Genomic DNA, 14,979 nt, shown 5'->3' with positions numbered 1-14,979 from the left:
TCATGAAACACTGATGCTGCATAACGAAAGTCCATCACGTTGTTTTTGTGCAATCATGTTCCTGATTATTCATATAGTTTTCATGAGATTCAGCCTCATATGACGATATTCTTCATAATGAAAGATGTGATTTTGATGTGATATTACTTTCAAGTCGAGTCAGATTTATTAAAATAGAGCTTTTATACACTACATTATTTGGAAGCAGCTTGACACAGATAAACAGGAATATAACTGTGGCATCTACCAAATGACTAAATGTAAAAAGGTGGAAGAAGATATAATTTTATGTATTAAAATATACGTTATGTGTGAATAAATATATATGATAAAAAAATTGACTACCTCAGTTATACATTTATGCATATGTGTGTGTACAAATATTAACATAATATTGACTATATATATCTCTATAAATAGACAGAGGAAAAGAAAACCAACAGAAGGAAAGGGAGTCAGAGAATATAGTTCTTCAGACCATTCTGTTGTGACCAGGGTCAGTGAACTAGAGGAGATGAAGTGTCCAGCAGGAGGCGCTGGAGAGCAGACGGGACCGACAGCATCAGGCCCCGGGGCCCGGCCCCCCCGAGGGCCCCCCGCACACACAGACGGCTCAGAGCCTCCAGAGCAGGTGCGTCTCCTGAGAAACAACACACCAGCACTGAGCGAGCTATCCCAGAATGCACCGTGTGTCTAATAATGATGAGATGGAATGTTTAGTGGCTGTTATTGCATTGCATTTTGTAGTAAAAAACATTCAGTGTCTCTTTAAGACATGCAGAGATTTATATATGAATAAACAGTATTCTATATTGATATAGATATGTGATATATTTCAAAATCTCACTGTGTGCTGACTCAAAGAAACGACTGAAGAGAATAATCGAACGTGACAACTTTTACAACAAAACATCACTAAACTTGACTTTCTAAGTTCTTGCGGTTGATTTTTTTTATTCCTTTTTCTACTTTTCAACCTTTAAAATAGATGGAAGTTGGATTTTTTTTTCCAAATATTACTTAATTTAATGACAAAATAAATGTAATTGTAATTAGTTACTGATGAAAAAAATGTTTAATTAAACTTCAGTTACTTATGAAAATGTTAAGGATAATGGGGTTTCATCTGAATATTTTCACACACACACACATACAGATTTAATTGATTTCTTTCATTAATAATTGCAGTGACTGCTCTTAAATACAAGTTTTTAATAATTTTTCATTATGATAAAATCATTTTTTATATCTTTATGTGATGTGATGTGATTGGTGTTGGGCATGTGATGATGTCACACTCACGTGTCATGCCACACAGGTAGCGTATGCAGATTTGAGCTCCGCCCCAAACACAGCTCACTGCAGGGAAAAGCTCCACCCCTTTGGGGAGGTCCTGGAAGGCGACGCCCAGATAGCAGTCGTCCACCACGTATCCCAGCGTCCCTGCGTCTGCGTCCACCACCAATAGCACACGATCTGGAACACTTACGACGCCCCTGGCTCCACCCCCAGGGTACCGCCTCCCTGCCCTCCCATCATGCCAGAGCTGATTGGTCGAGAGCTCCCAGCCCCAGGAACACGAGTCTCCTCCTATTAACACCGTGTAGCCCGAGGACTGAAGGGTGCATTTGTGCGTGGACACACCCAGTACGGCGTGGCTTCCTCTCTGTTGCTCCTCCCACATCACCTCCCATATATGGAGCCCCGTCGCCGTGCCGACCGCACCACGGACCGCATCGCTGCTCTGCTCCACTCGGGCACGAGAGACACGCCCCCCCGATGGACACACCTTCAGATTGGGCGACAGGTAGGTGGGGCTCCACTGTGACCGCGGGTTTCCTGGGGCAACGGGGGGCGTGTCTAACAGCACCGCTAGGCGAATGGGCGGGGCTACAGAAAACGGACCGAATGCTGATCGGGATTTATGGTGTTTTTGAGGACCGCCGTCCTTCAGCAAGCAGCACAGTGTGAGACCCATCCAATCAGATTGCAGAATAACATCAACTTCCTGTTCAAACACACAGAACCACCACATTAGTCAAACTACAGCCATTTAGATCCTCATTCAATAGTGTTCTAATCATTATTACAAAGTCAATTATTTTAATATCCTACTGTAGTATTAACTGAACTTAAAGGAATAGTTCACCCAAAAATTCACACAATCCTATGAATGGAAGAAGGTCAGGTTTGGAACGACATGAAGGTTATATCAGTGTCCCTGCAGCACAGAAGCAGTCATCAGTGTCACAGACGTATATTTGTAGAAATAGACAACAATACATTGTATGAGTCACAATTATACATTTCTCTTTTATGACAAAGATCTTTAGGATATTAAGATCACGTTCCATGAAGATATTTAATGTAAATATATCAAAACTTAATGTTTGATTAGTAATATGCATTGCTAAGAACTTCATCTGAACAACTTTAAAGATGATTTTCTCAATATTTAGATGTTTTTGCTCCCTCAGATTCCAGATTTTCTAATAGTTGTATCTCAGACAGATATTGTCCTCCGAACAAACCACACATTACTGGAGAGATCATTTATTCAGCTTCAGATGATGCATAAATCTCAATTTAGAAAAATTGACCCTCATGACTGGTTTTGCCACTCATTTAAAACTATAGTTATAAATGTCCTTTGTTTGTGTCATTCGATGTGTCTATGTGTTGTAATTCTGAACTCAAAGGGTTAAACAGTGGTTTATTTAGTGGTGTGATTGGTTTAATTAAAAATACAAATACTTAATAAATCTGTAATAAATAGATATACTAAATAATAGTTAATCTATAACAAATTCTTGATAAACCTATAATGTTATTAATATTAGTATAGTGTACTGTACCTGCTCTTGAAATTAAATTAAAGCATACAAAGACAATTTGAAGCGTTTCCTCGTGAGATGCTCTTACCGTGAGAGCGCGCGCTGACTCCGTTCCTTTCGCCGTTCATCACGCATTTAAACGTCACTTATCTCGCGTGCGCGCTCCCGCGACGTCAGCGCCGGCCGTCATGTCAAGGCCAACCCCGAGAGTGACGTCTGTCCGTCCCCGGAGAAACTCATGCTTTTAAACATTTACCGTGGTGATATTATATTAAAAAATCTAAATATTGAGAAAATTCAAGAAGTTGTTCAAATGAAGTTCTTAGCAATGCATATTATTAATCAAACATTAAGTTTTGATATATTTACGGTAGGAGATTTACTAAATATCTTCATGGAACATGATCTTAATCTTTACAATAATAGATCATATAATAGAGTTTTGTGATGAGAGGGATCAAACTGAGATCATAATCTTCTTAAAACATTATGAACAACACAAACTGATGATTCGATCCAGTTAAAATCCAAGATCAGATTTTGTGATGTAATCCAACTTCAGAATCCTATTTTTTTCTTTTAAACAAAATTTTTTTTTTCAAGATTTGATCCAATCTGATAGCTGATATCTGATCAGATAACTGGCCCATGGAGATCAGACTGAGATCAGATGGAGAATCAGCTGAAATCAGACACAGATCGGAAGGAGATCAGATGGAGTTTAGATACAGAGACAAGACTAAAATTAACATATGTACTGTACTGTATTGTGGTGCATGTCCAGTTCATACAATTCTTTGGTATTCGAACTTTTCCAAGATTATTTTGTCTTAAAGTCTTGTTTATAAAATGTAAATGGTTTGGTCAGTTGGATGTTGTCTAAAGGGTTGCTAGGATACTCTAGGTGGTTGCTATGCAGTTGCCGGGGTGTTGCTAGAGTGTATGATTGAGTTTGTTCTGGATGAATAAAGACATTACCATCCAACAGAGAATCAATAAAAACTGATCCAGTTTCAGTGCTTTGATATTATTGTAATTCTTTCTAATGTCAGGAAGTTCTAAAGTTTTTGTTGCTCTTAAACTTGCACTAAACGTGATTATACCATCTTATGTGATTTTAATAGATCCGCATGTCTTCTTTAGTGATACAAGCTCAGAAACATTTATAACCTGATGAAGTTTTTTATATTGTGCATTGACCTGAGCCATGATGGATACTGAAATGTTATTTATTTTTCATACATTTCACCATTTTTATTTAGTTATTTTTGTGAGATCTGGAGTCCCCCAAGGATCAGTTATAGGCCCCTTGCTTTTTAATATTTACATTTTCCCACTTGGTTAACTCTTAAGATCTCCTGGTCTAACATTTCATTTCTATACAGATGACACTCAGATCTACTGTATATACACTCAAAACCTGATGAAAGAATGTTCTTCGTCTCAACAGTGAAGAGACTGAGATCAGTTCACTCCAGTCTACACGGAAGAGAAGACAGTGCTGAATAAAGTCGTCGTTTTTGCTATTTTTGGACCAAAATGTATTTTCGATGCTTCAAAATATTCTAACTGCCCCTCTGATGTCACATGGACTACTTTGATGATGTTTTTCTTACCTTTCTGGACATGGACAGTAGACCGTACACACAGCTTCAATGGAGGGACTGAGAGCTCTCGGACTAAATCTAAAATATCTTAAACTGTGTTCTAAAGATGAACGGAGGTCTCACGGGTTTGAAACGACATGAGGGTGAGTTATTAATAACATAAATTTGCTATCTGGGTGTTAGGGTTAGGTTAGGGTTAAAACTTATTTCTTCAGGGTAGCTTTTATTTACAGAGACCACAGGGCTACGTCACCCCCCCGACCTGACGAGCACACGAACACCCGTCTGATGTGTGCGCGAGGCTGTCCTTATACTGTCCTTCACTCACCGTGTCATCAACACAAGCCGTGTGTTTCTGAGCGGTCAGTTAACAGCCTCGTGTAGCATCACTATCAGCAGAAAGAGCTCATTCTGTTCAAGAACTCGCAAAACTTTTTTAGTTTGTTGTATTCTGAATGTGTTCTAGTAATGTAACCATCACTTCATTAGAAGTCCACATCACAACTATAACAATAATGACAGAGGAACGATATCAGTGCAATCATTTTCAAAACAATGTTTTTCCAGTTGATGGATGACAAATACACTGACAACCAATCAGAATTAGTTTTGGGTGTCTGTATGTTCAGCCTTAAAGGAACAATGTGGAGGTTTTTACTTAAAAAAAATCTTTAAGATAGAGTTTTCATTTGTACATGTATGAGCCAACCAAGCCAAAAGAATGACACCTCGACTGTCCCAGGTTGCCTCTATCAGCCTGTAGGCTCAATTGTGTGTGGAGGAGTCGGCCCGAATTGGCGCGAAAATTCACAAAATGTGACGTCATGCACGTTCTCGTCTACTTGGGCTTACAACCGTACGGCACGCCAGCCATTATAGTAAGCAGCGGCAATAGTGTTTTCAAATGGACTCTGCGGATGGAAAGAAGCGATCAGCCTCCAGCACAATTCAGACACCCACGGACACTCCTCGTAAAAAAGAAAAAAAGAGCGTGCGCACTGAGAACGAGCATGAGACTGACTGCAGTTCCTCTAACGGCCACTGGTGTCAGTAACTGTTAGACATTTCAGAACCTACGCAATGCTCCTTTAATGTGCCTTAACGAGATGCCCGTAACCTGAGATCTCTGAAGGAAGCATCACAGGAGTGTGTGAGAGACGCTGATGATTCAGTTCTGAACCGGATCTTGCAAATGATTCATTCACCTGATTCAGAACACTACAACTCATTAGAATGTACACCAAACACAGTACAGCAGTAATGAGCCAGATGATCAGTGTTAAACTATACACAAGATTTCATCACACTCTTGGATTCACTGAATGACTCGAATCAAGAACCAGTTCACTGAAACGAACCAGCTGAATCAAATGATTCACTGAAATGATTCGGACTAGAGGAGAGAAATGAGAAATGTGAAAGTTTGTAGAATTGGAATGAGTTTACGTACAGATGATGATGAGGATGATGATGATGTGAGAGTTCAGAGTTCAAAGATATAAGTCGTGTGAGTTTTAGAGTTAGTGTTTTTTAGGATTTCTGTGGGGTTTTTGAAGTTGAAACCCAATCAGATGGCAAAAATATTTGGACTTTATTAGGCTCCTGTTCCTGTGTGTTTGTGCCTCAGACAGTGGTTCACAAACACACACATGCAGCGTTCACTTTGTGTTTGTTAGAGGTCCAGTTTGACGGGGTTTCAACATGATGAACCTCTGCTGCTTCTGTTCTTATATCTTCAGTTGCTCTTTATTCTGGGATTTGAGTTCAATAAAGAACAATGTGTATAAAAGCCACTGTTTCTCATGTTTCTGCTGACGTCTCTATCTGATTGTGTTTTGTTGAAGATCAGAACAATAAAGCTTTAAGTGATAAAAGGGTTAAAAAAGTCCCAGATGGCCGTTTTAAAAGCCTTTTAGAAGCATTCAGGACATGTGCAGATCTGCTCCTTGTTAGTGAACAGAAATATCACTGGACACATTAGCAATGATAAAAACTGCTGCATGAGCGTGAAGTGAACATGTTCCAGCCGAGGAGAGCTGATAGTGTGAAGAGCTGGATGTTTGCTCATATAAGGCGTGTGTGTTTGAGTCGGAGGAAGAGAGATAGAGCGGAGGAAGCCAGTCTCACACAGACTCATGCAGCTCTGCAGACGCCAGCACTCAGGTACACAGCTCACCATTACCAGCTCTTACTACTACTGCTTACACTTAACTACTGACTTATATTAATTAACTACATGTACTTACTGTATGGTTTGGGTTTGGGATCAGTTGCTTGGAATTATGCATAATTACTATCATCATAAATGATGCGCAAGGAGTTATTTTAGTATCTCGCAGAAGAAGGGTCTGTTATACTGTTCGTTATAATTAAGAACATTTAAGTGTTCATTCTTAAAAATCTCGTTCTGTAGGGAAGAAAATCGTTTTAATTTTAATCTTTAAACAGCGTTACATTTCTTTGTATAATTAAGATTTTTATGTCTTTTCTGCTCAGCAGGGATGCATTTATTTGATCAAAACTACAGTAAAAACAGTGAAATATTATTCTAATGTAAAGCAGCTGTTTTCTGTGTGAATCTGTGTTAAAGTGTAATTTATTTCTGTGATGCTCCGCTGTATTTTCAGCATCATTCCTCCAGTCTTCAGTGTCACATGATCTTCAGAAATCATGAAAATATAATGATTTACTGCTCGAGAAACATTTCTGATTATTATCAGTGTTGGACACAGTTGTGCTGCTCAATATTTCTGTGGAAACTGTGATGCATTTTATTTTTCAGGATTCACAGATGAACAGAAAGTTCAGAACAGCATTTATTTGGAATAGAAATCACATTAGAAATGTCTTTACTGTCACTTTTGATCAATTTAATGTGTCCAGTTATACTTTTTTTCGGAATACATTTAAAAAGTACTTGTAATAAAAATGTGCAATTGTTAAATATGTCACAATGGACAAAAAGTGTAATCAGTCTTTTTTTATTTCTTGATTTTGTGGTAAATTTTGTCATAAACATGCTGTTCTAATATAACAGTTTTGCTCAACAGAGTCTTAACACCCAGCCGCCTTCATCATGCCGTGCTTCATCATCCTGGTCTTCCTCCTGATACGGGGCTTCGGGGTCACGAGCAGCAGCTGTCAGAGCGACAGGAACCAGGATCATCGACCGCGTGTCAGCTGTGTGAGTCAGGGACTGACCGCTGTTCCCCACGGCATCCGCACAGACACACAGGTCCTGGTTCTCACTGGAAACCAGTTCACTTCTCTGTCCTGGTCCATGTATTCTGGATTCACAGAGCTGCACGAGCTGGACCTGAGCCACAATCACATCAGCACACTGGAGCCGTCGGGTAAACCGCCCTTTCACTCACACTCAGAAAAACACTACACTGATGCTGAATGCAAAAAATTAATAAGCAAATTCAAAACGCACAATAAAAGCAAAATCCTAATTTTTTTTAATGCAAACTGCAAAAGTTAAATATCAAAGTGTGAAATCCAAAATGTAAAAAAAATGCAAAATGCTAAAATTTCAGTAAAACGTAAAAATGCAAAAAAATAATGCAAATTGCAACAATTAAAACGCCAAGTTAAACAGCAAAATGTGATATTAAAAATTCTAAATAAATGCAAAAAAAGTGTGGAAATTAAAGAGATTATTAAAATGCCAAAATGAATGTAAAATTAAAATGCAAACACACACACAAAAGGAAAAATTTGAAATGCAAAAAAATTAATTGTGAAATTCAAAAGGCAAAGATTTCTATGAAAATTTAAATGCAAATATTAAAAAGAAAAAAATTAAATTTAAAATGCAAAATTAAAATCCTAATAGTAATGAATGAATAGTAATGAATAGTCTTTTTAAAGTGCTTTTGATAAGTTATTTAGCATGTAATTTATTATTTTTTTATTAAGTATTTTTTAATTTTAAAATAAGTGTCTTTAGTTTGTAGGAAGTTAAAAACCCTGTCTCTTTCAGGTCCAGTGCTGGAGAAGCTGAGCGTCTTGCGTTTGTCTGGTAACATGTTAACTGGTTTGGGAGGACTGGTGTTCCGCTGCGCTCCCAGTCTGATGGAGATCTACTTAGACAGGAACCAGATTCGTTCCCTTCACGACGGCACCTTCAGTGACCTGCCGCGTCTGGCGATCATTAATCTGTCTCAGAACAAGCTTCCTGTGCTTCCTCCACGTCTCCTGGAGCGCGTGTCCTCCAGCGGCCTGAAGACCTTCGACCTGGAGAATAACAGCGTCTCGCTGATGCCCGATCGATTCTTCTCTTCCAAACCAGAGATTCCTTACGTTTACCTGACCCACAATCCCTGGCTCTGCAGCTGTGCTGTCGGATACCTCCACAGCTTCCTGAACGACCAGGAACAAAACATCTACATGCACGACGGACCGAACGACATCATTCCTGCCGCCGACTCCGTGGTGTGTTCTGGACCTCCTCACCTGCTCAAACGACCCATCATTGAGCTGGAGGAGAGCGACTTCTGTCCACCAGATCCAACCTTTCCTAATCCCATCTACATCAGAGGAGACCTGGATCCCAGAGACACTCCGGTTCTTCCAGACCAACCAGATATTAGATACACTTCTGAACGTCCAGATACTGGATCCCCTTCTGATCTTCCAACAATCTCAGTAAAACCAATTTCCAGCACTCAAGCACCGATTGCTCCATATCACACCACTATAGACACCCACCTGCACGATTCCACCAAATCCTGGACCTCTATTGAAACATACTGGGTCACTGAGACCTGGACCGAAATCTGGTATAGATTCTGGACGGAGTATGTTATCTGGACTCCAATACCTAATACATTTCTTCCCTCTCAAAACACTGCAGAACCAACCACCTGGAAAACCGACACATCCCAACCCACAACCAATGAGCTGCCAACCACTGCTCCAATGATTACCAAATCCCAAAGCCAAGCCATTGGCCAACCGGAACCACATACACACACATTCACCACCAACTTCAGACCAATTACTGACCAATCCCAACCCCAAAGTACCACCCGAACAGAACTGGCCTCGATCACGGTCCAGACCAGCACACGGGTCACTGGTCCACACTGGTCCGAGGCTCAGGAAGTGTCTGGACGTTTGCTGCCCTGGTGCTGGTGGCTGTTTGCTGGTTTTCTGTTGCTGTGTGTACTTTCTGCTCTCACTTCCTGTGTCCTGTTCCTTTGGCTCCTCAGGAACCTCGTCATCTACCGGCGACTCAAGCGTCACATCTGGCCCTCAGGGGTCATCCTGCGGGCGTACAGACGCATCCAGAACATGCCGCTCGGATCGGAGAATGAGGCTGAGAGCGTCAGCTTTTTACCTCGAGAGCAGATCAGAGACGCTCAAGCCGTGTTCCGGAGCGTCCTCTTCATCTCCAGAGACGAGCAGCACCAGATGACGGAGACCGAAGACGTCTCTTCTGTAACAGAGCTGGCGAGAGATAAGGAGGTGTTCAGGAAGACGCTGTACAGAGAGATGAGCACAGAACAGGAAGCAGGCGGCTGGATGGAGGAAGTGGAGCGCTGGGGGAACGCACGCTACAGCTTGATCCTGAAGGAGGAGCGAGGGCCTCAGAGAGAGAGGAAGTGGCTGGTTGGGGAGTGGGAGATGGGCGGTGGGGGCGTGGCCTGCGAGAGGCCCTGCTCTCTGATTGGCCAGCCCTCCACAGTCGCTCTGGAGTGAAGCGCTTCGGTCTCGACCATCAGATCAGAACTTTCAATGTATTACAAGCTGGTTCAAGTGAAGTAATAATAAAAAGTTCTTGCTCTTCTGGAACTGATTCTCCGTATTTCACTAATTAAAGGTAACCTACAGCTACATGTCAACTAACACATTTATATAGCGCTTTTCTGGGTACTCAAAGGGTTTTATGTAGTGAGGGAGGATCTCCTCAACCACCACCAGAATGTCTACATGGAAACGTTTAAATAAAGTTTTAACAATGGAATGATTACTTTATTTACCAGACATGACTTAATCCAGTTCAAATGTTTAATAGCTTCACACTGTTGACACAATGAAGGTGTTGGAAAACTGCACAAACCTGAGCTAGTAGATATCAATCACCTTCAGATGGCTATCAGTTCCATTCAAGCTAAATATCATTAAGCTTCCAGAGTTATACAGTATTCCACTAAAAATGTAAAGAATCATGTGTCAATAAAGAAGTCAGACAGCAAAAAGTTCAACTTCAGTCTTGTTTATTTGAACTATGTGTGACAAACATCTAGAAAAACTAAAGCACAGATGGGATTCAGACGGTGGAGAACTTGGGAAGCTGGTTCCCGAGGATGACCTGTCTCTCCACACCCTGCTCCGAGATGACCGCTAGTCTGACCACTCCTCCGCTGGAGCCGTCCCTCTCCATGGCCAGAGACAGCGCTGCACACACACACGCGCACACACACACGCGCACGCACACACACACACGCGCACGCACACATGCACATACACACGCGCACACGCACACACACACACGCGCACACACACACGCGCACGCACACACGCGCACGCACACACACACACGCGCACGCACACATGCACACACACACGCGCACACACACGCGCACACACACACGCGCACGCACACACACGCGCACACACACGCGCACGCACACACACACACACACACGCACACGCACACACACGCACGCACACACGCACACACGCGCGCACACACACACGCGCACACGCACACACACACGCGCACACGCACACACACACACGCACACACACACGCGCACACACACGCGCAAACACACACGCGCACACGCACGCACACACGCGCGCACACACACGCACACACACACACACGCACGCACACACGCGCACACGCACACACGCGCACATACACGCACGCACACGCACACACACACGCGCACACACACACGCGCACGCACACACACGCGCACGCGCACACACACACACACACACACACACAGAGAAGAGAAGTTCGATAGTAATCAGGCTGGTTTAAATGTTTGTAAATGATTAACAGTGGAAAACACTCAGCAGAAATTTTAAAAAGTAACCAGAATGTAATGAAGTTACATTATTTCAATAAAGTTCCTGAAATAGTTAAATTACTAATTGCATTTTAAATGAAGTAACTTGTAATCTGTAACCGGTTACATTTGCAAAGTGACCTTCCCAACACTGTTAATCACACTCGACAGATTCAATAAAACATCTGCAGTTGGTTTGTAAGTGTGTTTTCACCAGTGTGGGTTAAATGATGCAAACGTTTAATGTTTCAAAAAACCTCAACATGCTAATTTAGAGATACAAATCCAAATTGTAACTGGACAAGGTACATATTCACAACTGTGAGAAAAAGTTGAGAAAAAAGTCAGAATTTTCAGATTAAAAGGTTTGGCTTGAGTTTTCACTGCATTCACACGGTTTTCACCAGCAGACTGAATGTGTAATATACACCTGCTCATGTATTACTGCACAAGAGACAGAGAGTGTGTGTGTGTGTGTGTGTGTGTGTGTGTGTGTGTGAGTGAGTGAGTGAGTGAGTGAGTGAGTGAGTGAGTGAGTGAGTGAGAGAGAGAGAGAGAGAGAGAGGGCCCTATCTTGCACCCAGATCAATTGACTTTGTACACCGACGCATGTGTCACTCCTATTTTGCACCCGCGCAAAGCGCGCGTTTCCCTCCACAGAAGCACGTCGCTAGTGAATGAACTTGCGCTCCCTGGGCGGTTCAGCGCAAAAGAGGAGGCGTGTTCCGGCGCAAACAATCCCTGGTGCTATTTTGCTGTTCCATTAAACAATTGCGCCACTGACCAGAAAAAACCTAGTCTAAAGTCAGTGGCGCGTTGCGCGTTGTTCATTATGCTATTTTAAGGACGCATGCTTGACCATAATGTATAGCGTGCACAACGCGCATACACTTTGCTCATGTAATCTACACAGATGCAACAGTTATTTTTGCAAATCATAAATTGTTACAATACAAAAATATTAACACATGAGATGACGGAAATCATTGTGGTGTGCCACGAAAATGTGAAAAAATAGGCATAAATCTAGCTTACAAATTATTCAGGCTAATTGTAGTAATTAAGGATCAGACCTGTTTGCCCAATAGTGGCAAGATATATATGTATATAAGGACATCTGACAAATTGGTTTGTCCGTCAAGAACCAGGAAAAAAAAAATTGACTGAAAAACTGAAAAAACTGAAAGACTGAAAAAAAAAAAAAAAAAAAGACTGAAATCACCTTTACCATAATGTAAGTACATTAAAAACCTTAGTCTTCAACTGACCAGTTAAGTTGACCTTGCTCATATTTTTTTCTTTTGCACAGTGAGATGGAGTATGTCTTGGGAAAACGAATTAGACGCCGGAGGGAGAGGGTATACCGGCCCAGACAGACCAATCTCTCCCTCAGTGAGGAGGAATGCATAAGAAAGCTACGCCTGACCCGACAGGCTGTGACAGACATCTGCCATCTCCTGGCAGATGAGTTGGGGACTGATGCACAATGTCCCTATGCCTTCCCCGTGGCAGTAAAGGTTACAGCGGCATTGCATTTCTATGCATCTGGGTCGTTCCAGCACCCCCTTAGCTCCATTGGAGGCATTTCACAATCTGCCATAAGTTCGGCTATACATGCAGTTACATCAGGTCTAGTCCGACATGCTGGGGAATACATCAAATTCCCCGTCACACCTGACAACCAGGAAAGAGCAAAGCAGGCATTTTGTGCGAAGTATGGGTTCCCTGGTGTCCTTGGTGTTATAGACTGCACCCATGTGCAGCTACGTGCCCCATCAGAAAACGCACTTGTATACATCAACCGCAAGGAAACCTATTCAATCAACGTACAAGTCATTTGCGATGCTTATAGTAAAATCACCCATGTCTTTGCGAATTATCCTGGCTCGAGCCACGACTCATTCATACTGGCAAACTCTACCACTCCTGCCATCTTCGAGGGGAATCCCCCGTTGGATGGGTGGCTGTTAGGGGACAACGGGTGTCCGTTAAAGACATGGCTGATGACACCATATTTGATGCCAGCAACAATTCGTGAAATGCAGTTTAATAGAAACACACTGAAAATGCGCTTCAGGTGTTTGGATAGATCAGGAGGCACTTTACAGTACAGTCCTCAAAAGGTCGCAGCATTCTTTGTGGCGTGTTGTGTTTTACACATTATTTCCATAAATCAAGGTTGTGTTGTTGACATAGATGAGGCAATATTAGAGGACTTAAGGAGACGTGATGGTGAACTGCATGTGCCGATGCCACTTAACCCAAATGCCCCAGCAGCAGCACGGGAGAGGAGAGCTTATTTGACAGAAGAACTGCTGCATCGTCTATAGTGAGGTAAGCAAATTTATCTCGGTCTAATGTTATACTACATTGCAAAAATATAACCATACTCGTGATTCAGAGAGAACGAGTCCAAAACATTCAAAAGTATTTATTTGTGAAATTTCTTTGTATTTTGTCAAAAAGAAAAATCAATAGCAAACAGTAAAAATACAAATGGAAAATGAGGTTAAAAATATTTAAACAGAAAAAGTTATTTTTCCCTCCTCTGGTAGTTTTGCGACGCGCGCCACGGCGGGATTGGACACCTGAGGGTCCGGGAATGGCATTGCGCGATGTGCGCCTGGTGGAACGAGTGGATGGAGATGGAGTGGGGGAAGGAGGAAGAGGCACAACAGGAGGTGGTGGTGCGCTCCATGGCTGCAGCAATCCTCTCCAGGCTTGAGGAGATGCGCCCGAGAGGCCGCAGCAACATCGCCATCCGGTCAAGACGGCCATTCACACTTTGCCGCATCCCAGACAGCTCCCGCTGCAGCATTTCAGATCCGGTTTGCTGGAGCTGCAGGAAGGGGTGGTCCTCCGGTCTAGCAATGCTGCCACGGCGTGTAGTGGGTCTGGACCTTGATGGTTGCGCTGTTCCCTCCTCAGATGTTAAATGTTTTTCATGTAAATAACGAATAAAATATTTTCATAAGAAACCTTGTATGTGAATTTGTGTACCTTAGGGTTGGACTGCTTGCGTTTCTGATTGGGTGCCGATTTCAAAACCCCCAAATCCTTCAACACTTTCAGCGGTGAGGGTGGACGCAGCGATGTCCTCTGCTGGCGTCAGGTCCTGAGTAGAGGCAGATCCACCTCTCGTTACACGGCGTGCCCGATTGATGCTGGCAAGCTTGGACTTTCCCCGTCTTCTGATGTCATTTTAGCGCTTGCGGCACTGGTGTGACGTCCTGGGGATACCAGCTGATGAAACAATTGTGGCTATTTCCTCCCACGCCTGTTTAACCAACGCTATTTTCTCCCATCCCCATACAACACAACTTCTCGGTCTTTCACTGCTCTTACAAGAACATCAGTCTCCTCGGCTGTGAACCGCTCCTGGCGTGCGCCTGGTAAATACGCCATAATAATAGCAATCCATAATGGAATGTTGGATGACGCTCTGATTGGTTTATTTCACGTTACGCCCAAACCAAACTTATGAATAATGAAGCTACTTCAGACCAACCC

General features: G+C 42.5%; 2 protein-coding genes across 3 annotated transcripts; one reads left to right on the top strand and one right to left on the bottom strand.

Annotated features, from left to right (window-relative positions):
• Nucleotides 1–497: 497 nt before the first annotated feature.
• Nucleotides 498–3,017, bottom strand: si:ch1073-228j22.2 (SPRY domain-containing SOCS box protein 2). The gene is made up of 3 exons (XM_059526964.1): nt 2,923–3,017; nt 1,303–2,008; nt 498–640 (listed from the first exon to the last, which is right to left on the bottom strand). The coding sequence occupies exons 2-3, from the start codon at nt 1,976–1,978 to the stop codon at nt 498–500; spliced, it is 819 nt and encodes a 272-aa protein (XP_059382947.1). The 5' UTR covers nt 1,979–2,008; nt 2,923–3,017.
• On the top strand, nt 528–10,420 carry LOC132118629 (platelet glycoprotein Ib alpha chain-like). 2 transcript variants are annotated; one of them, XM_059528591.1, is made up of 3 exons: nt 528–631; nt 7,492–7,794; nt 8,427–10,420. In XM_059528591.1, the coding sequence occupies exons 2-3, from the start codon at nt 7,518–7,520 to the stop codon at nt 10,145–10,147; spliced, it is 1,998 nt and encodes a 665-aa protein (XP_059384574.1). In that variant the 5' UTR covers nt 528–631; nt 7,492–7,517; the 3' UTR covers nt 10,148–10,420. The 2 variants fall into 2 exon arrangements, with proteins under 2 accessions (XP_059384574.1, XP_059384573.1); XM_059528590.1 differs by lacking the exon at nt 528–631 and adding an exon at nt 6,521–6,604.
• Nucleotides 10,421–14,979: the final 4,559 nt, after the last annotated feature.

The sequence above is a fragment of the Carassius carassius genome, chromosome 37, assembly GCF_963082965.1.
Source record: "Carassius carassius chromosome 37, fCarCar2.1, whole genome shotgun sequence".
NCBI lineage: Eukaryota > Metazoa > Chordata > Actinopteri > Cypriniformes > Cyprinidae > Carassius > Carassius carassius.
Note: the sequence above shows the minus strand (reverse complement) of the source record. Positions and strands in the feature narration are given on the sequence as shown.